A 24648-nucleotide genomic window follows, 5' to 3' on the forward strand; every position below is an offset into this window, starting at 1 on the left:
GAATTAAAATCTGTATTAAAATCAAAAGTTAAAATTGTTCTACGATTTAAATGCATTCCAAAATTTTGAAAAATATGATACATTTGCCACAATAGGTATGCGTGTAAAAGTAAGGCCACACGTTACTATTTAACTGACAGTGCTCACACCATTGACTGAATAAAAAAATCTTTATTATTAATCCTTTCTCCGCAACTGAGAGTATCTTATCAACTGTATTGTTTTTAAACAATAGATGATAAAATAAAAATATTGACAGTTCAAAAATGTGAACATTATTGCATTGTGTGTGGCCTAAGTTTGGGCTGAAAACTAAAATGTATTACATTTTTACAAAATTTTGGAATATGTTTAATTACGTAGACCAATTTTAACAGTTATTTCCAATACAGATTTCAATCCTCTACAAATAGTTTCTAATGTCTTTTGATGTACAATAATTATTAGGGAAGCTGGAATTCAACAGTTCAGAATTTTACATTGAGTTAATGCAAAATTTTGACGCATGTCAAAATTCTCAATGTGTTTTAATTGTATTCATTTTTTTCGAATTCTGAGAAAACTAATAAATATTTTTGAAAAATTTAAACTCAGAATGAAAGACTACATTATTACCGAGGGCTGAAAGTCCCTGAAAACTTCTATAATGTTTATATTAATAAGTTACAGGGCTGAAAATAAAAGAGAAGTGTGATATTTAATTTCAAATATTTCATTCAATAGAATCTGCTTGTTTTCCGCCCTCGGTAATAATGTAATCTTGCATCCTGCGTTTAAATTTTTCTAAAATACTTGGTTTTCTCAGGATTCGAAAAAAATCATATTACGATTCAAATGACAGTAAACTCTCGTGACGTAATCTCACCCTTAATGTTCATTGGTTAGTCGATTTAGGCAACCGTAGTAATGTCTAAGAACCGTGTCACGGACTTACCTTTTTTTCTATAATTTGTGACGCACTGAAAAATGTTCATGAAAAGGAGAATATAAACAATACATACACGAGTAAAGAAACTTGTGAAATAGTAACGATTAAGTTCATTTGAGATGCTAATTAAGGGGTGATTTTCCTGATATTTTTACCAAAGAAAAGGGGCCAACTTTATTTTGAGCGTAACTTGTTTACTTTTGATGCTATGATTTTTTTTTATAAATCAAAAATAAAGATTTTTTTAAACACTTTAAAAAAGTTGTAATGAGTTTTCACTAAAAATTGCTCCATTTTTTGGTTATATCACGTTAAAATATTCGATTTGGAATTTGACGAATATGAACATATTTTCATTGGGTCTACCCCAAAATCCCAACAGCCACAATCACGACGGTCAAGATCCCGACACGCCAGAATCCCGACAGGCCAAAATCCCGACAGGTTTGATAAGTTTCTTTTTAACATATAATTACATTTATTTCTTGTTTTTTGTTTATGGCCATCTGTTTTTTATTTTTTGTTACTAAACAAAAGTATTTTGTATTAAAAGTATTAAACAAAAGTCGGAATTTTTACTTAGAGCCGTTTTACATGACCGAGATTTACTTCGAAAATTATTTCAAGAATAATAACGAAAATTTATGTAGTAAAATTATACAATTTTTCCATTGTTCCTTGTTTTACACCTACAGTTAAATCTTAACATAATTGTTGTGAAACGCATGCGTAGTGTGTAATGTGAGTGACATTAAATAGAATTTTGTTATACATAAATAAAAGGCCACTGATGAAAGAAAACTAAGTTAGAGGTAACATAAGAAAAGAAGAAATGTGAAATGACATTTTAAGGTTATAAGTTACAACTTTCATTTGTTTATTTTTTAGTAATATCATTAGAGAGAGAAGTAAATTCTTGTGCAAAAATAATTAATTTGAATAAATCAAAGATACTTCACTGAATAAACAAATCAACACATGTTGTAATTATAAAGGTTATGTTATCGTAAACACCACCGCCATATTTAACGTTCTGCGCAGAAACTCGCGCAGTTTACTCTGAAAACTTTCTAGAATATAGAACAGGTTCTAAATTTTTATATTGAAAATTATCATGGTAAATTTCAGAGTAAATCTTGTGTTTTACATCTAATATTTTTATTAGATAATTTTTCATGGTAGTTATCAGCGTCAGTTTCGAAGTAAATCTCTGTCATGTAAAACGGCTCTTATGCGAGGATTGTTGTATGTCGGGATTTTGGCCTGTCGGGATTCTGGCGTGTCGGGATTCTGGCGTGTTGGTGTTTTGGCCGTCGGGATTTTGGCTGTCGGGATTTTGGCTGTCGGGATTTTGGGCGGCACCGATTTTCATTAGCTAGTAACTCTGCTTCTGCTACGTACAGAGACCTAATATATACACCATCATTTTTACTTTTTTACAGGCTATCTTTTGGCTAATAATGTTTTTTTCGACAAAATACTTACTTTTTGAGATATTTGCGAAAAACCATCTAAAAACATGTTCACTCGCAAAATAACTCTAAAAGTATTGACTTGGTGAAAAACTCTATAGAACAAAAGTTGCTTAGAATTAGTCAGTTTATCCATTTCCAGAATTATTTTCGACATATATTTTTTCACCCCCGAGAGGGGGTGGTTCTGGAGGAGGTTCATTTTTCAACAAAATAACCACGTTTTTGGACGGTTTATCGTAAATAACTCAAAAAGTAAGTATTTTCTAGAAAAAAACATTCCTAGCAAAAATATAGCCTGTAAAAAATTGAAAAAAATTGTGTATATGTTAGGACTCTATACCTAGCAGAAGCAGAGTTATAGCTAATGAAAAATAGGTTCATATTCGTCTAATTCGAAATCGAATATTTCAATGAGAAATAATCAAAAAATGAAGCACTTTTTGGGGAAACCTCATTTCAACTTTTTTAAAGTGTTTAAAAAAGCTTTATTGCTGCTTTATAAAAACATTTCTAGCATCAAAAGAAAAAAGGCTACGCTCAAAATAAAGTTGGTGCCTTTTGTTTTGATAAAAAATTGGGAAAATCACCCCCTCATTAGCATATCTAATGAACTTAGTTAGCACTTCACAAGTTTTTTTACTCGTATATGTATTGTTTATATGATCTGTAGGTCTCATCGGCTCAAAGTTTTTATTTTTGAAAGGGCTGCAGTTAAAGAGATTTGAACGAGTCACTAATCCCGAGTGTATGCAAATTTAGGAACATCAAATCTTAACCAGTTTTTGTCTTACAGAAAAACAAAAAAATACAAAATATTCAGAAACGCATACCCGAATTTTTTTTTGTTCCTTAAGATTTTTGGTATCTCAATTTGGACAATTTTTAAGTTATTATGAAACAAAGCATGTTTTTCAAAATTAAATTTTTTTAAATTATACTTTAAAACCAAATTTTTTCAAAAATAAGCACTTTGAATTAATGAAACTTACAGATCATATAAATACATACAACATAAGTAAAGTACTTTGTGAAGCGGTAACGATTAATTTCATTTAAGTTGCTAATTAAGGGGTGATCTTCCCGAATATTTTTTGCCAAAACAAAAGGGACCAACTTTATTTTGGGTGTAACTTATTTACTTTTGATGCTAGAAATTTTTTTATAAAATAAAAATAAGGATTTTTTAACACTTTAAAAAAGTTGTAATGAGTTGTCCCAAGTGTCCTAACATAATATACACCATTTTTTTCAGTTTTTTACAGGCTATATTTTTGCTAAGAATGTTTTTTTTTTTCTAGAAAATACTTACTTTTTGAGTTATTTGCGAAAAAACATCTAAAAACGTAGTTATTTTGTTGAATAATGAACATATTCACTCGAAAATAACTCCAAAAGTATTGACTTGTTGAAAAAACTTATAGAATAAAATTTGCTTAGAATTAGGCACTTTATCCATTTCCCGACTTATTTTGGACATATATTTTTTCACCCCCATGGCAAAAGCACACATCGGCACAATATCACTTTTTTTCTTTGACATGTTAGCTATCAGTGTGCCAAATTTTATGTCAATCCAAACGGTTCTTTAAAATTTACAACAAAAACCGTGAAAGAATGTACTAAAGTGGTTCCACGAGAGGTTTCAGATTTATTGTTTACATCTGGGACTTCTCATTTCTTTAAGTATGTTAAATTTATCAAATTTAAGCAATTTTTGTACATATTGTACAGATTAAGGTAAGTTTAAGTCCCTATAACAAAACAATAGTTACTTTACCTCTTCTGATGTGACTTCAATTCATGATATGGTAATTGCTGCAAGGTTTTCTTATCTTCTTCTTCAAATGCAAATTCACTAATGGATGTTGGCGATCACATTTTCCATTAACTCTCTGTTTCTTGCAATGTGTATCAGTGATTGTATGTCGGTAATCCCTGTCCATTGCCTTATGTTTCGGAGCCAGGACATTTTCTTGCGTCCTATTCCTCTCTTGCCTTCAATTTTACCCTGGATTATAAGTTGAAGGAACTGGTATTTTTCGTTTCGCATGATGTGACCCAAATACGCCGTTTTTCTTTTCTTGATGTTTTCGAAAAGCTGACGTTCTTGGTTGATTCTTTTAAGGACATCCACATTTGTGACTTTCGCCGTCCATGGTATCTTTAGGATACGGCGATAAAGCCACATTTCGAAGGCTTCTAATCTGTTTATATCCCTCGTTTTGAGTGTCCAGCCCTCTATGCCATATAACAGCACCGACCACACGTAGCATTTAGTAAACCTTAGTCTCAGTGTAAGGTCGAACTCTGAGCAGCTCAGTACCTTCCTGAATTTTACGAAAGCTTGTCGAGCTTGCTCAATGCGACATTTTACTTCCCTGTCCGATGCCCAGTCTTCAAAAAGCCACGTTCCTAGGTATTTGAATTTGCTCACTCTCTCAATGGACTTAGTATTCAGTGTTATGGTGGAGTTTTCAAATGCATCCAAGTTTCTGGAGATGATCATGAATTTGGTCTTTTTGGTATTAATCTCTAATCCCATTCGCTTACTGTATTCTCCGATTATAGTGACAAGTTGTTGAAGATCTGCTATGTTGTCGCAAATTAAGACAGCATCATCAGCATATCGTATGTTGTTGATTAATACTCCATTCACTTTGATTCCCATCTCTGCATCTTCCAAAGACTCTTGAAATATGGCTTCCGAATAAATGTTAAATAAAAGAGGGGAAAGCACACATCCCTGCCGAACACCCCTTCTTATATGTATGGATTTGGATATAGAATTGTCTATTTTTAATTGTGCTGCCTGATACCAGTACAAGTTTTCAATGCATCTTATGTCTTTTTGGTCTATATCAAGCTTCTTGAGGATCTGCATTAACTTGTGATGTTGGACACGATCAAACGCTTTCTCGTAGTCTAGAAAGCACAGGAATACGTCCTTCCTCTGATTGTAACAATTTTGGACCAACACCTGTGTTGCTACTATTGCTTCTCTTGTTCCCAAACTTTGCCTAAACCCAAACTGAGAATCACTGATGTCCCATTCACATTTTTTGTATAATCTTTGATGTAGTATTTTTAAGAATATTTTTAAAGTGTGACTCATCAGGCTAATGAGTCTGTGATCCTCACATTTTCTTATCCTTTCACATAATATCTAATTGTAAAGTTGTATTCCTACAGCTTCAATCTGAACTTGGTTAATATGCTTCCGGTCATAACTTTATTTTAAGTTTTATTTTGTTAGAGTCCTACCTTTTGTGATACTGAATTTGTACAATTTCGACCTTTTCTATTCTTTTTAATTATTTGTGCAGAAAACTAGGGGAAATTTATCAAATGACAGCATTCTAATAAAAAATAAAGTTTTGAAATGTAAAAAGTGGGTTTTGCAGAGACCGTTAAAAATTGTAAATTTTCAACTTTCACTGTAGACCGAAAGCTTCGTCTGAGAAAAAAAGTAAATAGTGATATTTGTAGAGAATTTTAAGTACTTTAATTTCTGTTAACAGACCATTTACTAAAAGTTAATAATTTTCGAGATTTAAGCAAAAAAAGCGGGAAAAAGCAGAAATTTTTCGCTTTTTGCGATTTACTCAATGTTCCGTCACGAAATTTTGTCCGCAAACCTCATATTCGGATTTAGCAGCCCAAAATACATAATGACAGATATCGGAACTACCCCAAAACTTTCCCACTAGGGGGCTCGTAGAGTACAAATTGACTGAATTATACATACATTTAAGTATTGGAAAATTCTACACAATCCAGTTAACCTAATTCCTAATTCCTGTATATTCTCTGTCAATAAATAAATTAACAGAGTAAATTAAAGTCACCCGTATTTATGAAAAATGTTACAAAGCTTCTTAAAAAGAATTTCAAATTACAAAAGTTTTTATCAATGCAAAACAAACATTATCGTCCCTTTTCCGATACATTATCATTAAACTTTTTATTGTTGGTATGATTGCAGCGATCGTCGTCAATCTATCCATCGCCCAAATGACATATTGATCCCTGCGAACATTGTGATTTACACAGTTGAATGCGCACTTTGTGCTTCGATAGGTTTTTCGATTTTCCATAGATTTACCTGCACTTAATGTAATGTGTTAGTAAGAAAGGAAAACGTAGAACATTCTGAGTGTTTCCTTTCTTAGGCCAGTTTCTTACACATAGATATACAAAAAAATAGATTTCATAATAATGCGTAAGCAAATTTTATTTTTTGTAGGCTTATTTAAACAATATTATATGTTAAGGTTAAAACGCGAATATTAGATAATACTAGAATTACCCGGATAGAGTTAGAATTATCCAAGCATAGTGTATGTATAAAGCTATATATTTTTGAATGTTTGTCAAGTTCCCAATGCTTATAATGCTTATTAGACCAGTAAGGATCTGTTTTTAGGTGGATGTGAGAGCTGGCATTCAGATTTTTGCGGATAAAGTTAGGTGATAACTTCGTTAATAATAATTGATTTATGCTCCTTCTCAAATATGCCCGGAACATTAATAAAAAAAATAAAATATTTAAAAATTTCAAAAAAATTCGTTTTTTTTTTTTCTATTTTTTTGCTTATAACTTAAAAACTATTAATTTTAGAACAAAGTCGTATAGGAATAAAACAAAGATAATTAAATTTTCTATCAGACGCGATTAGTTAAAAATGTCTTAATTTATCACCCTTGCTTCAAAATCGCAATAAATATAAAATAAGGGGGCAAAACAAGCCTGTCTTATTCAACGATTTTCTATCACTTATGTTACAATTGGAACCTTCCAAGTCGCTTAGAAAATTTTTATAATATGCTAAAACTGTACACCAAATTTCATTAAAATTTACTTACTAGATTTTGCAATCTAAATTGTTTTTAAAAAATAAAATTTTTTTAAAACCTTGCACAACTAAACTAGAACATACAAAAATTTGTCAATTTGTTTACATATAAACAAGTACTCCACCTATCTAATGCACTTTACAGAATTGAAATCGGATTATTGAAGCAACCTCAGCAATTTGTTAAAGTTATAAACAATTTTTTGGCTTATAAACAAATTAGTGCTGTGGTCAGAAGGGGGTGCTACGGGCTCCTTTATTTAGATGGACTTACCCAAGTTTTTTTATGTATTTTGACCCGTAGAACACGAATTTTTGGGTAACAGTTAATCCGGATGTCGATAAGATTGTTATAAACAAAGAACTTGAGGAATTACATAAAATCGAGTTTTGGCAAAATAAAACATTTTTTGTATTTCTTGGGTAATTCTAAGCAAAAAATGTTCTTACAAGTTTTTTCGTAGGATGCATAGTTTTCGAGATAAACGCGGTGGAACTTTCAAAAAATCGAGAAATTGCAATTTTTGAACGCGAATAACGTTTGATTAAAAAATAAAATAGCAATTCTACTGACAGCATTTGAAAGTTTAAGTCAAATTATACTTTTAATTATTTGCGTTGCTAAAAATTAATTTTTTTATCATTAAACAAAGCTATTTGTTTATAAGCCAAAAAATTGTTTATAAATTTAAAACATTGCTGAGGCCCCTTAAATAATCCGATTTTAATTCTGTAAAGTGTATTAGATAGGTAGAGCACCTCTTCATATGTGAAAAATTAGCCAACTTCTAAATGGTCTTCTTTTTGTTCAGAAAGATTTTTAAAAAATTGAACTTTTTTAAAAACATTTAGCTTGCAAATTTATTATGCAAAATTTATTAGGTCGATTTTAATGAAATTTGGTACACGATTTAAGTATGTTACAAAGAATTTCCTAAGCGAATTCCTAAGGTTCTAAGTGCCACCAAAGTGGTTAAAAATATTGAATAACAACAGACTTATTTTGCCCCCTTATTTTGTATTTATTGCTATATTGCAGAAAAGGTAATACCGTAAGGCATTTTTTACCAGTCGTATATCATACAAAATTCAATTATCTTTATTTTATTTCTCTACGACTTTGTTCCAAAACGAATCGTTTTAAAGTTATAAGTAAAGAAAGCAGAAAAAAATCGATGTTTTACGAAATTTTTAAATATTTTAATTTTTTTATTAATGTTCCGGGCATATTTGAGAAGGAGCATAAGTCAATTATTATTACTGAAGGTGTCACCTAACTTTATCTTCAAAAATCCGAATGCCACCTTTCACATCCAAAAATAGACGTTTTTTCGCAGATCGTTACTGGTCTATATATCTTTTGGAAATTAATTTTCAAATATATTCTTAATAAGGAAAATAAAGCAAATCAAATTTTGCTGGATGTAGAATCAGATAAATTAAAATATCCTTTGCTTTTATCCATCCAATTTGATAAAATGCAGGGTATCCGGGTAAAACTAGTTTTACCCAATTTCGGGGTTTACCCGTGTAACATGTACACAGGAGACATTAGATACCAAATTTTATCAATGTTCTTCTTCTTTCTCTTTTAATTGGCTTAAATGTATGAGGTAGTTATGTCAAAAAATATGTGTCAAGTTGTTTGAAATTAAAAACTATATTGAAATATGCAATTACGTCCTTATAGATGAAAAAAACTTTTCATAAAGTTAACATACACCTATTATAACTTGGCTATACCATACTGATGACGACTAATGAGTCAGAAACACGTGTCTATGGTTGCATTCCATCTTACGCATACTTTGATTTTTTTTCATCCTTGTTGCGAGACACGCCGATATGTACTTACTACCGTGATTCTACTATTAACTCGCATTAACCTCTTCTTGTTATTTGATTGTTTGAAACGTTCTAAACCTTTTCCTTTCCTCGGGTAGCTGTAGCTTCCTCCGTGGATGTGTTAGTTGTTTCCCTCGAATTCTGAGGGCCTTCTAACATTACAGCCACAAAAAGAGAACTTGCATAAAATTTTAAATTAAAAAATGTTATAAATCACAACAGAACATAATTTAAAATATGCATCAAAGATAAAAAAAGTTGTTTTTGTGTTCCGTTTGGCCCTCAAGACGATTCTAAAGTCAAACTATAGCAGCTAGCCCAAAACAGGCCGTGGCGTCATATGGTTATATGTTTACATTCTGCACCAACAAAGTAAATATATCTCACAATAAAACAGTGAAAACTTTTGTTTTCTATACTTCCATAAAATTTATTATTTACAACTATGTGACTACAGCTGTTTCGGCAGAGTGCCTTTCTCAAGTGATATAATTTACTACTACTACATTGTTTGATTTGCTTGTCTGGATAGTGTTCAGAAGAAATGCGTTCAATGTGCTTCCCCGTTTAGGATTTTGTCCTCTTCAGGGTTTGAGGTGAATGTTTAGTGTTGGCAGCAAAAGAAAACAGTCCGAAAACACACTGGGGCAAGCGCCGTGTCCTGGTGTTCTTGGATCCTGGGTTATGCCGGACGGTGGTGTCCAGAAGGCTAAGAAGTCAACAGAGAAGAAGTTTGATGGATTGTTGTTGGTTCCATAGACATTTACGTGTACTGTCCGTGCTTTGCTCTCGACCAGTCTCCCTAGAAACCATTGTACAACGACAGGCGAACCTGCGTCCCTCGTCGGCGGTCAGGAGGTGGCTTTGAGCGCAGCGTGGACAGTGTGCGTTCGAGTGGAGAAAATAGTTGCGGCTATTTTCTTGGGACGAACAGGTATAATTGTGCAATGAAGTTGGGAAACCGCAAAAAACCAACTTCTCCCTGTTCGGGGTAGGGAAGAGGAAATGTTAGAGGTGGGTACGGTAGGCTAACGGGGTAGCCTCAAGGATGTTTTCGTACTCCACCGGGAGTTCGTCAATGCATGTTTGCATTAGAGCATGTTGATTGCATGTACCGTCCGTACATGAATCTTTTTGCGTTTGGGCTTTCGGTGGAGTACGTGGCCGGAAGATGAACAGGAACATTTGAGAGATTCTTGTGTGTCGGAAGGGGGGCCGTTGATTACTTTGATTGTGAAGTTCCTGTTCAGAGAGTTTATTCTCTCGGTGATTTTGGGGGTGTTCGAGATGTTATGGATTTCGTTTGAGGGATATCGCCAGTGCTCATAGTTACATCTACGCAAGACTCTACGCTCTGTCCTCAACAACCTCTCTTGTTTTTGTCTTGAGCAAAGAGAGTAGATACATGATTTGTACTCCATGACGGGTCGAATAAAGGTCTTGTAAGTGTGAATGAGAGTCTTCTTGTGTGTCTTGCCAATTTTTCCCGAGAGAGCGTTGAGAAGTCTGGCCCTGTTCCTTACCCTATCTAAAGTTGCCTTTAGATCTGCGTCCCAGTTGAGAGTCCTGGTAAACAGTACTCCCAAATAGTTCACAGTCGGGCTAACAACAAGCCTTTCTCCCAACAGACTCAGAGGATATTGGTCGTCTTCATTGCAAATGATTCTATTTGACACAGAAGGGGCGCGAAACACAATTGTTGTTGTTTTGTTCGCGTTCAGCGTGACTCTCCACTTACAACACCATTCGCCGACGCCGTCCAACAGAGCCTGGGCTCTTCTGAAAAGGAGTCTTGGGTTGTATCGAGAGGTAGTTGAGAGCAGAGTCGTGTCGTCTGCATAGAGAAACAGCCGAGTACCTGGGATATTTTGGTTAGTGATGTCGCTGTTGTAGATGATGTACAACAGCGGCGCTAGGACTGAACCCTGGGGAACTCCAGCTTGTGGAGTGAAGGGGGTGGACTTTTGATCGCCTATTTTAACTCTGACAGTACGGTTGTGGAGGTAGGAGTGTACAATTTTGGTAAATTGCAATGGTAGCCCGATGTCCAGAAGTTTCCGAACAAGCCCGTCGTGCCAGACCTGGTCGAAAGCCTTCTGCACATCCAGAAATGTGGCTATGGCGAATGAACCATCGTTGATGGTTTGAGTGACTTTTGTAGTGAAATCTATTAATGCATGTTTAGTAGATTTACCTGACTGGAATCCATATTGGAATTTTGGTATGATATTGTGGTTTTCGAGAAAGTCATTGAGCCTCTCTTTTAGGATTAGCTCAAGAACTTTACCCAGAGTATTGATTAATGAAATTGGTCTATAGGATTCCACGTCGGTTGGGGGTTTGCCTTTTTTCAAAAGCATGATGGTGTTGGCCACTTTCCAAGGAGTAGGAAAGTGACTTTGAGACATGCATTGAATATTTTAGTTAGAAGAGGAATGATACTCTCTGGAAGTTTTTTGAGGCACCTTCGGTTGATGCCATCAGGTCCGGGAGCGCTGTTTTTGCCGATTTGGCAAAAGCTCTCCGTTTCCCTGTCTGTGAGGGGGTCCATGATAGGATCATAGACTGGAATGTAGTGGTTGAGAGTAACATTTACAATGTATTCTGTGTTGAATTTAAATATGCGATCAAAGTTCGGGTTATCTGGAGTTTGAAAATTGTTTTGAAGCGAATTTCTGAATGCTTCGGCTTTCCCTTCTGGGGAATTGACTATGTGATTGTTGACCAACAGATGGGATGGTTGAGATAGTTTTTGTTTTGTTAGGACTTTGAATTTTTGCCAGAATTTACCTCCGTCTCTGTAGTCCAGTTTTGAGGTAGCATCTTCCCACCGGCGAGCCGTTAGGACAGATATCTTCCTCTTTATCCTGGCACAGATCCGGTTGTACTCTGTTTTGATTAGTGGGTTTCTGTTGGCCTTGTATTGACGTAGAAGACGTCGTTTTTGTTGGATTTTGGCAATGATGTATTGTGGAAGTGCCGGTGATGTATATGTTAGTTGTTTGAGTGGAATTGCGTGCGTGATCGCCTCAGTGATGAGGTTCTCGATATCGGTTGCACTGGTGTCGATACTATCATTAGTATCGAGTTCGCCTAACATAGGGAGATTTTGTGTGATGAAGTTTTGGAATTCAGTCCAGTTAGCGTGACGATAGTCTCTTATAGATCTTGGAGGGTTTGGTTGTTTTGGAATGAGTATGTCGGTGTCGACAAGAAGAGGTACGTGGTCTGACGTTATTGAATCGCCTATGTGGCATCTATCCCCGAACCGATCCAGAATGTTACTAGTAACTAGGATGTGGTCGACAATAGAGGCCCCATTGGCGTTCAAAAACGTGAATTCAGTGTTGGTGATTCTTGAAATGGGAAGGTCTAGTAGATAATCCGTGAGGCGGATGCCTTCTGGGTTTTGACGGTGATCACCAAACTGTGTGTGTCTACAATTTAGATCGCCCATCAACACAGCCTTGCCGAGCCTCGAAAAGTACTCTAGCAAATGCCTGTTGAGTGGTTGATCCGGGTGTTTGTAGTAAGAGACTATCGTGAGGGTTTCGTTATTGGGGATATGCACGTCAATTGCCAGGAAGTCCACATCAGGTGGACGAAAATTTTGTGGGAATGTGTGTGTGTTGTGCGGTATTCCGTGTTTCACGAGAATACCATTCCCACGTGAAACCTGACAGCGGCTTCGATGGATGATCGAATATCCTGCGAAGTGTGGATCGTTTTTCGACAGAGTATCTGTGAGTGCGAGGATCTGGATGTTATGCTTCGACAGGATATTCTTGATGAGGGGTCTCTTTTTGGAGAGACCCTGACAGTTGACTGTGCCTAGGGTGAAATCCATAAAGGGAGGGTGTTTAGTGGTTGGAGCGGAATGTCACCGTGACATTGCTCCCGTACCCGTGGACCACTGTCGAGTGGTCGTAGACTTGGCTAATCAGATTAGCCGTGATTGCAGCGATATGTTCACGAAGTTCGGGCAATAAGTTAAGCAACAGAGCAGTCTGAATAGACAAGATGTTCTTTGTTTCTGTAGGGAGTTCGAAAGGGGGAAATGATCTTTCGATCGTAAGTGGCTGTATTTCGTGTTGGGCGGAGGGGATGGTGTGTCTTTGTGGACACTTGTTGGAGTATGCGGGGTGGTCACCGCCGCAATTCGGGCATTTGGGTTCCTGCTGTTTGGTGCAGGCGCTGGATTTGTGGTTGCCGCCGCAGTGGGGGCAGACGAATGCTTTTTGAGGGCATTCGTCGATGGAGTGTCCGTTAATGCAGCATTTGCTGCAATATTTTGGGGTGGGGATTGTAGGGTCGGAGCCATGTGGAAGTTCGGCATTGTAGATTTCACCATCTAGAGTTATGCCTCGGCTCAATGCTGACGTGAATTTCTCCAAGGATTTGGTCACCACCTTGATCACTTTAGAGTCTTTGCCTGTTTTGTAAGCTTTGACTCTCCACAGTCTTTCGACTGGGAATTGCTGTTCTGTGAGCAAGTCGGTGACCTCCTGCTCGGAGTAATCCACGTCGATACCAGTAATGCAGAGGAGGTAGGTGGGCTCTTTTGTGGAAGTGTTAGCATTTCTGCTACGGCTGTGGACCGTAACCATGGTTTGGCCAGTTGCTGTGTGGATAGCTTTTTCTATATCCCCTGCATTTATCGGATTGAAAAGTCGAAGATGTGCGATTCCATGTGAGAGTACTTTGCAAGAATGAATTTTGTTGGACAAGAGAGTGGTGGCATTTATTTGCCGAAAGAAGGTGCGTTTGTTACAAAGATCTTTTGGGAGATCTTTGATGAGATACTCGGACAGTGTAGGATCGTTTATGGCGTTAATGACGTTTTGGTTTCTGGTTTGGGTTTTGGGGCGTGGATTGGCTGCGGCATTGGCGTAAGACATTTATCTTAGTTGTCTTCTTTGGAAGACGAAATCGTTGGGTTCAGGATTGTTTGAAGTGCTGATGGATGCTTGTTGTTGAGAAGAGGGTTGCTGTTGAGATGGTTGTTGTTGCGAATGTTGGGGTGCTTGTTTTGACGGTTGTGTTGGGATTTTTGGTATGGCACCATGTACATTCCGAGCGCTCTGACGCTGAGGACCAGCCTGTGCTGGTGTTCTTAGAGGCGGAAAATCGTTTGCATATCGCTGCAGAAGGGGGTTGGAGGCGTCGTCCCGCTCGATGCGGAGGTAGGCCTCGCGATACTTATCGCGGACGATTTGCATCTCCGCGCTAAGCGTCTCGAGGTCCAGCTCCGCCGTGAGACGGTTGTAGCCTCTGGATGGGGGTACAGTGCCTTCCTGTTGCAAGGAAGAGAACTGGTTGGCTGTAGTGGTGGCTGTAGTGGTGGTGGTGGTGGTGGCAACGCTTGTCGAGGTCGTCGTCCGAGGACGAAGCGACCGGGTGGAGCTGACGGACCTTACAGATGAAGGCATGATAAATGGGGGAGGATGCAAGTCTAGCGATCGGAGGGCACCTCAGCCTCAAGGTGTTCTGGGGGTAAACCCCAGGGATAAAGGTGGCTTGTCCACCCCTCCGTGCTTTTCCGGCGTTAGACAGTGACTATAATTACCTGATGGGTGCAGTTTACCCTGCTGCTGGTGGGTCCCTCGTTGTAAGCCTTTTTCGCGGTTAGTTTGGCCCCCTTACTCGCACTTGTTCTTGGAACCGTATGTGAACACTAGGTAGAGTTCGGGGCGAGCGAACGCGCTCGAGCCCAGGGCCAGAGTATTCCTCTGAAACCCCGCAATACGTCTACCTTTTTGGTTTACACGGCCAAGCGTCGTTGGTTTTTCACACTGGTTCCAAACTAATCGCTTAGGGCTAACCGTGCGCCGCTTCTTCAGCACTTGGTGCTCTCAGGCTTCTCGCTGTTCGTCGGTAAGAGTGGGGTGTGCTAGCAGTGACCTTACTCTTCGACGTCCGGGACGAGAATGATATAATTTACAATGTGTTTGCCTTTTTAAGTCTCTAACTGAAGAGGTTGAGGAGTGGGGAGCTGTTTGTCTCGAGTTGGTCCTTCAGAATTATATCTGTATTTTTCAGTTTATTAATTTCCATAGATTCTAAAAAAGATAGCTTAAGGCCTTTATTTTGGATATGCAGAATTTCAAACTCTTCATTGAAAGAATGATTATAATCTAGAAGGAAGGTGAAGTGCGTATGTAGAAGTGTCTGTTTTTCTATTGTTGAAAGCCCTTTTGTGTTCTGCTATCCGTTTGTCAAAAGTTCTGCCAGTTTGACCCATGTACGTTTTCAGACAGTCACCACAAGTTAGTTTGTACACACCACTCTGTAGTTGCTTTCTCTTTCGGCTTTTATTGTTCTTAATATATTTGCTTAAGTTGTTGTTAGTTCTGAAAGCTGGTATTATTCCTTTCTTTTTGATGTATCTGGTTATTTTAAAACCTTTTTTATATACTTGGCTTGGTTGGTTTCACGGACTCCGCAAATTTTGTAATCCATTTTAAAAATAGTTCGAGGCTATCTAGACACCTGAAATTTTCAGGATAGCTTAGAACTAGCTAACAATGCAATATTTAACTGCTATTATACAGGGTGACTAATTATTAGTGGGGTGAAGCTTCGTAGATCCGTTATAGTAAAGTATAGCGATAAAACAACTTAAAAGAATAAAAGAACTTTGAGCTTCACATTACAAAATTAGTTAGAATGTTACAGGGTGTTCAATAACAGAGTGGCAGACCAAACTTTTGTTTTTTTAAATGAAACACCCTATATTTTATTATACAGGGTGTAACAAAAATACAGGTCATAAATTTAATCGCGTATTCTGGGACCTAAAATAGTTCGATTGAACATAACTTACCTTAGTACAAATGTGCACGGAAAAAAAGTTACAGCCCTTTGAAGTTACAAAATGAAAATCGATTTTTTCCAATATATCGAAAACTATTAGAGATTTTTTATTAAAAATGGACATGTGGTATTTTTATGGCGGTAGTATTTTAAGAAAAAATTATAATGAAATTTGGACACCCCATAAAAATTTTATGGGGGTTTGGTTCCTTTAAACCCCCCCAAACTTTTGTGTACGTTTCAATTTAATTATTATTGTAGCACCATTAGTTAAACACAAGTTTTTAAAAACTTTTTTGTCTCTTAGTACTTTTTCGAAAAGTCAGTTTTTATCGAGATATTTGAATATTTGTCAAATCCACCACATATTTGTATATGGTAAAGTACGATTATGGAGACTTGGTAATAATATGAAAATTTATTTATGATTTACATTTTTAGGTATATTTTGAACCATATTAAAATAGAAGCCACATCTCGATAAAAGATGCTTTATCAAAAAAATACAAAGAGGCAAAAAAGTTTTAAAAACACTGTGTTTCACTAATGGTACCGCAGTAATAGTTTAATTGGAACATACACAAACATTTGGGGGGTTTAAAGGAACAAAACCCTCATAAATTTTTTATGTAAACATATTAAAAAAGAAGCCGCAACTCGATAAAAACTGCCTTATCGAAAAAATACAAAGAGGCAAAAAAGTTTTAAAAATATTTAGTTTAACTAATGGCACCAGAATAATATTTATTTGAAACGGACACAAAAGTTTGGGGGGGTTTAAGGGAACAAAACCCCCATAAAATATTTATGGGGTGCACAAATTTCACTATAATTTTTCTTTAAGATGTTCTTGCCATAAGAATGCCACATGTCCATTTTCAACAAAAAATCTCTAATAGTTTTCGATATATTCGAAAAAATCGATTTTCATTTTGTAACTTCAAAGGGCTGTAACTTTTTTTGTGTGCATATTTGTACTAAGGTAAGTTAGGTTCATTCGAACTATTTTTGTTCCCAGAATATGTGGTTTAATTTATGACCTGTATTTTTGTTACACCCTGTATATTCGATATCTTCGTAACTTTTTGATTACAAAAATATAAAGGTTTGGTATGTTATGCGGGGTATTTACAAAGTTATAACCAATTTTATATGAAAATCGTAACAAGTTTATCTACCTGTATATATAAAAGCAAGCACAAGTCAATGGTTTATTGACGTCATATTTTTTTATTTATTGTCAAAATTTTCGTAAATGTTTGTTTTGCTAATTTTCTTTATATTGAATACAGGGTGAGTTAAAACGCAAGTACATTATTTTCTCATCATCATCATCATCATCTTGGTGCTACAGCCCTTAGAGGGCCTCGACCTTCTCAAGCTTTCTACGCCATTCTGTTCTGTCCCTTGCTTGCATTTTCCAGTTGCCGACTCCGATCTTCTCGGCATCCTGTGTTACCCCGTCCAGCCACCTCAGCTTTGGTCTACCCCGTCTTCTCATTCCCACGGGTTGCGCTGTTAGAATCTTTTTTATCATGTTCGATTCAGGGGCCCGGGCTACATGGCCTGCCCACTGCAGGCGGTTTCGCTTAATTATAGTGATAATATCTTTTCCACCAAACGTATGCTTGTAGATATTCTGCAGTTCAAAGTTATATCTACGCCTCCATATTCCGTTCTCACAGACCGCTCCGAATATCTTACGTAGCACCTTTCTTTCAAAAATCGACAGAGCGGATTCATCTGTTTTAGTTAGCGTCCATGCCTCTGATCCATATGTGAGAACGGGGACTATCAATGTTCTATACAGCCTTATACGAGTTTTTTGAGACAGACGTTTGTTAGCTAAGTACTTTGATAGACTATAATAACACCTGTTTGCAATTATTATTCGTCTTTTTATTTCCTCTGATGTGTTATTATTGGGGTTAACCGATGTCCCTAGATATATGAACCCTTTGACCGCTTCGAAGTTTTGGTCATTGATGATTAGATCTGCGTCAACATTTCCAGCTCTTGTATTTGTGTTAGTCGCCATGAATTTTGTTTTATTTCGATTTATATGTAACCCCATTCGTTCTGCTGCTGCTACTAGCTCGGTTAGGATTTCCGCAGTTCTCGCTCTGGTTCTTGTTATAACGTCCACGTCGTCTGCATATGCTAGAATTTGGACAGATTTATTGAATATTGTTCCCCTGCTATCTGTATTAGTGTCTCGTACGACTTTTTCTAATGCTACATTCAAAAGTTGACACGCCAGCGCATCTCCCTGCCTTAACCCCCTATGTATTTCAAATGGGGTTGACGAGTCATTTTGAATTTTTACTGCTGATATCATCTTCGCCATGGTCACTTTTATCATACATATGAGTTTTTTGGGATTCCTAACTCATTCATAGCGTTGTAGAGACTTGGTCTTAATACACTGTCATAAGCAGCTTTAAAATCGACAAAAATATGGTACATATCTATGTTAAACTCTTGAGCTTTTTCCAGGATCTGTCGTAGTGTAAAGATCTGGTTAATGGTTGAACGTCCTGCCTGATATTCTCCTAGAAACGTTTCGGTATAAGGCTTCAATCTCTCGTGCAAAATGTTTGACACTTTTTTGTTTGGTTTGGTATGTTATGCGGGGTATTTACAAAGTTATAACCAATTTTATATGAAAATCGTAACAAGTTTAACTACCTGTATAAATAAAAGCAAGCACAAGGTCAATGGTTTATTGACGTCATATTTTTTATTTATTGTCAAAATTTTCGTAAATGTTTGTTTTGCTAATTTTCTTTATATTGAATACAGGGTGAGTCAAAACGCAAGTACATTATTTTCTCAGTAATTTTATATAGAACACCCTATATTTTATATCATTATCGAAAACTAACATTACCATACTATAATTTTTGTATAACATTCCCTATGTGTAAATGTATTAGTTTTCGAGATATTTTAATTTTTCAGAGCAAAATTATTAATAATTACGGGTCTAAATATTTCCAAATTTTAAGTAAGCCATGACTGAATAATTGTCTAAAACTTACAATTTACGATTACTGATTATCAATCTGTAATCAAATTTGGCTACAATGTTTGTTATTAACTTTTATTACTATCCATTACTTATCTTATAACGGATCTACAAAGCTTTACTGACCAATCACACTGTATGGATAAATCGATTTTTTTTTAATTTCAAACTATTTTAAAAATGTAACTAATGCAATGATATTTTAAAGTACGTTAATAAATCGATATCTACAAATTGATGATGCCTCAGTGGCATTAGACTGCAGATCGAGAGGTCCCTAGTTGGAACGCGGCTGTTGCGTATGTTTTTTTAATTGTTTTAATAAATAATTAAAACTTTATATACTTAAAATTATATATACCTTTTTGACCAACAGTGGTATTTTAAAAAATACTATTTTATACTAGTGTAATTTTTGGAATCATAATTATAAATAACAGTTAATACACCTACTAAAAATTCATTTTTTATAAGTTAATTATTCTTTCCAAATATGTTGCGTCCTACAATACTGCGTATGTACAATATCAAAACCGTGATATTATAAAAAGTACTTTTTCTACTCTATGTCATATTATGTATAAGTTTTTAGTTTGTGAAAACTGTCATTATAGATAGCAGTGCGTGAAGAATTTAAAGTGTGCGTGAAGTAACAATGTATTTTAAATGGGATTTACTTTTCCGCACTGTTTTTAACTTTCGCGTTGTCATGCTGACAATCCTTAACTTTTGCGTTGTAATGGTGATGACAATATGAGCAATGAATTACAACAAAAGTTTTGACAGTTTTGTGGTTTGAAAGTAGTTAGAATTTTTAAATGTCAAAGTTTTAAAAATTGTAGAATAAAAATGAATTCCAGTGACGAAGATTTACAGCTTTTTATTTGTTTATCGTAGATAAAATATTGTATGAAATTGTCGAACTGTTTCATAAACAACTATTATCTACTCTGTCATATTATGTATAAGTTATTAGTTTGTGAAAACTGTCATTATAGATACCAGTGCGTGAAGAGTGTAAAGTGTGCGTGAAGTAACAATGTATTTTAAATGGGATTTACTTTTTCGCACACTTTCAATGGGTTTTTTGGCACACTTTCATATAATCAAATATCCTTAACTTTCGCGTTGTCATGGTGATGACAATATGAGCAATGACTTACAACAAAATTTTTGACAGTTTTGTGGTTTGAAAGTAGTTAGGATTTTTAAATGTCAAAGTTCTAAAAATTGTAGAATAGAAATTAATTCCAGTGACGAAGAGTTACAGTTTTTTATATTTGTTTATCGTAGATAAAATATTGTATGAAACTGTGCGTGAAGTACTTTTGCAAAAGCGTACTTCACGAACTGTTTCATAAAAAACTATTTTTATTAGAGTGTAATTTTTGGAATTTTAAGCATTTTATCGTTAAATCGTTTATCGTTAAATTATATCTTGCCAGTATATGTGAGAGAGCAGAAGGTACTGGGTTCTTTCTGTGGTGGTGGATACACTAATTTCAGGGCTTTGTTATGGAGTTTTTGATTTAAAATTTTGTTAACTGTTTGTTCGTTATAGCCGTTGTTTACTGCTATTTGTTTAATGATGTTTAGTTCTATCTCGAAGTTATTTTTTGGCATGGGAACTTCTGTCAGTCTATGTATCATGCTATGGTAGGCTGCTAATTTGTGTTGTGTAGGATGGAATGATGAATTGTGTATAGTTGTGTCAGTATGGGTAGGTTTATGATATACGGAGAACTCATGTTTGTTGTGTAGTCTGGTAATCGTTACATCTAGAAAGTTTATGGATTTACATCTATGAATTTACATCTAGAAAGTTTAACGATTACCAGACTACACAACAAACATGAGTTCTCCGTATATCATAAACCTACCCATACTGACACAACTGTACACAATTCATCATCCCATCCTACACAACACAAATTAGCAGCCTACCATAGTATGATACATAGACTGACAGAAATTCCCATGACAAAAAATAACTTCGAGATAGAACTTAACATCATTAAACAAATAGCAGTAAACAACGGCTATAACGAACAAACAGTTAACAAAATTTTAAATCAAAAACTCCATAAGAAAGCCCTGAAATTAGTGTATCCACCAACACAGAAAGAACGCAGTACCTTCTGCTCTCTCACATATATGTACTGGCAAGATAACAACAAAAATAGCCAGATACATAAAAAAGAAAGGAATAATACCAGCTTTCAGAACTAACAACAACTTAAGCAAATATATTAAGAACAATAAAAGCCGAAAGAGAAAGCAACTACAGAGTGGTGTGTACAAACTAACTTGTGGTGACTGTCCGAAAACGTACATCGGTCAAACTGGCAGAACTTTTGACAAACGAATAGCAGAACACAAATGGGCTTTCAACAATAGAAAAACAGACACTTCTACATACGCACTTCACCTTCTAGATAATAATCATTCTTTCAATGAAGAGTTTCAAATTCTGCATATCCAAAATAAAGGCCTTAAGCTATCTTTTTTAGAATCTATGGAAATTAATAAACTGAAACATACAGATATAATTCTAAATGACCAGCTCGAGACAAACAGCTCCCCACTCCTCAACCTCTTCAGTTAGAGACTTAAAAAGGCAAACACATTGCAAATTATATCACTTGAGAAAAGCACTCTGCCGAAACAGCTGTAGTCACATAGTTGTAAATAATAAATTTTGTGGAAGTATAGAAAACAAAACTTTTCAGTGTTTTATTGTGAGATAAAATGAACTTCCATCAAGTAACGGTCGAATCCATCAATTATTTAAAGTAAATATAATTGTATAAGATTTTAAATTAGACATTTTAAAGGTCAGTAGAAAATACAGTTATGTGACGTCACAAGTTTATTTGATCGTTTTAACTATTTTAAATATATAACCCAATCTCAACAAACTGGTATATATTATTACAACGACATACAATAAATGTCATTAAAATATAAATATTTTTCCCTTATTCCACGACGATGAGCTGGCCAAATACCCAAGTAGGTGGAGGCCAATAAACTAAAGACAAAGAAGAAGAATATAAATATAACCATAAATATAAACATAAATAATAAAGTTTAACTATGTGACGTCACGGGTCGTTTGAACTATTTTAAATACGCAGAAGATTTTAAATTTGTGCTTCTAAGTTATTATGAGCTTTTGAAGCGTGAAATTTTTTAAATCCTATTTTTTAAACACACCTGAACATTATTAAGTGATAAAAAAAATGTGAAAGTTTCCTATTGGTTGCATTGCTCCTGTAGTGATCCTTTTCCAAGTTAACATACACCTATTCTAACTTGGCTATACCATACTGATGACGACTAATGGGTCAGAAACACGTGTCTATGGTTGCATTCCATCTTATGCATACTTTGTTTTTTTTTCATCCTTGTTACGAGACAAGCCGATATGTATTTACTACCTTGATTATATATATATACAGTATGGTGCAAATGAAAGGAATAAATTCGTTATTTCGTAAACCGGCGACTTTACGGAAAAATCCTGATATAGGTCGATTTTTATTTTTAAATTATGATATTTTGGCATTGAATATCACACAAGTGACGTCATCCATCTGGGCGTGATGACGTAATCGATGATCTTTTAAATGAAAATAGAGTGTGCTAGCTCATTTGAAAGATTATTCAATTCTCTATTCAGTAATATAAACATTAACATCGTTATTTATACATGGTGTCCAAAAACAATTTTTTTATATTAAATTAATTGACAAAAAAAGAAGAATGTATGTAATTTATTTAAATCAAAATACATTTACTACTGTAAGAAAACAGGAAAAAAAATACTTCCAAACAGGAAATTGTTCAAACTTCCAAAAAGGAGGTGACTAACGGGAGCTGGCATGAACATTGAATTTAAGAGAAAAAAAAAAAAGGTTTATTTTTCAAATTAACTTTTTTTTCTGTTTTCTGATAACGGTAAAATGTATTTTGTATTAAATAAATTACATACATTCTTCTTTTTTTGTTAATTAATTTAATTTAAAAAATTGTTTTTGGACACCGTGTAAAAACAATTATGTTAATGTTTACATTAATGAATAGAGAATTGAATAACCTTTCAAATTAGCTAGCACACGACCCCTATTCACATTTAAAAAATTATCAATTACGTCATCACGCCCAGATAGATGACGTCACGCATGTGATAAATATGCTAAAATATCATAATCTAAAAATAAAAATCGACCTGTTTCGGGATTTTTCCTTAATGTTGCCGGCTTACGAAATAACGAATTTATTCCTTTCATTTGCACCATACTGTATATACATAATATATGAATAGAATTATATATACACCAACAAAATATTCTTAACTTTGAGTCAATTCTAGAAAGTTCTTGTAGAATAAAATATAGGAGTCAGAATACCTCTAACGATATTTGCATATTTCAGTGTCCTTGCTATCTTCACAATAACCATGATGCGAAGAAGCTATATTCCAAGAAGATTTCCACCCATTTACAGTATCCCGATTTTAACTATGTAACACCTTTTAGCTACAATTATATAAATGTTAGAATTTTGAACTTACCTCGCTTCCTGAGATAATCTTCGATCATTACCGCACTGATCATGAAAACGTTTCCTACGCTACCCAGAGCTGAAAGTGACGCTAGAAGAATCAATCTTGCCAATCTTGACCAGTGATCGTTTAATGTTACTGGTGAAACCGATTCCGAATTCGTAACATTGAGTAAAACCATACCCGTAGCAGCTGAAAGAAAAATTGAATAAAATTAGACCAAAATATAACCACACAATAAAATAGAAATAAAAACGTATAAAGCTTGATCTTTTATATCTACAATTTTTAACTGTTAGTGTTCTTCTTGCCTAAGAAAGAAACAACTTATCTCTTTCATTGATGGTGAGGCCTCTATCTTTCATTAAATTTCCCCATCTACTTATAGGCCTGGATCCCGTGTTTCAAAAAAAGTTGATTAATAGCAATCTGAAAATGTGTTAATAGCTTAACGGTGTCTTCTCGGACAAAATTTGATGTAAGGGAACATTGGAACAGGGGAAGTTTTAATTGTGGAACGTGTTTTAATTGTGGAACGTGTCATTCTGACAAGTTTATGATTGTGAAAACTAGCAGGTTGTTTTTAAGTTTATTTAATAGCAATCTAATATATGAATAAATGTTTGTCCGACCAATATGTTGGACATTTTAATAAGACCGACAAGTAGAACATGTAAAATTACAGGAATTATGTTGGTCGTAAATAGCAGTCTGATTTTTGCATGAGAGTTTAATGAAAGGGTAACAAATCAATTGGAAGTTCTGTTCGACAAAATACATGGGACGTTTTCGTAGTCTTTCCCCGGTTTCAGTGTTCCCGTACATCAAAGTTTGTCTGACTAGACACCGTTAAGCTATTAACCCGCGAGTAGTCACGCCGTTAGATAGAATCTCACATTTTATCCTTTTTCGCGATAACTTGATGAAAAATTTTGCAATTTTGAAAAAATTTAGGAAGGCTGTAGTAATGCGTAGGTATTTTTTTTATTTCTTTTTTTCTTCTTTTTCTTTTTGTCGAATTTATGGCTTTGGGGAGAGCCAATTGGCTTTAATAATTGTTAGAAATAATATTTCTAACATAGCAAGTAAATAAAAATACTATAAAATTAAAATTTGTTGTAAATTCGTATTTAAATTCG

The 24648-nt window shown here is 35.0% G+C and overlaps 1 protein-coding gene across 1 annotated transcript in view; it reads right to left on the reverse strand.

Moving 5' to 3' along the window:
• Positions 1 to 23695, reverse strand: part of LOC114342353 (melatonin receptor type 1B-like) — a 48511-nt gene extending 24816 nt beyond the window's left edge. The window contains exon 1 of the mRNA XM_050658486.1: positions 23519 to 23695. Within this exon, the coding sequence (XP_050514443.1) occupies positions 23519 to 23690 (172 nt within the window). The 5' untranslated portion in view covers positions 23691 to 23695. The remainder of the gene's footprint in view (positions 1 to 23518) is intronic.
• Between the last annotated feature and the right edge of the window lie 953 nt (positions 23696 to 24648).

This window comes from Diabrotica virgifera, chromosome 8 (assembly GCF_917563875.1).
Source record: "Diabrotica virgifera virgifera chromosome 8, PGI_DIABVI_V3a".
NCBI classification, from domain to species: Eukaryota; Metazoa; Arthropoda; class Insecta; order Coleoptera; family Chrysomelidae; genus Diabrotica; species Diabrotica virgifera.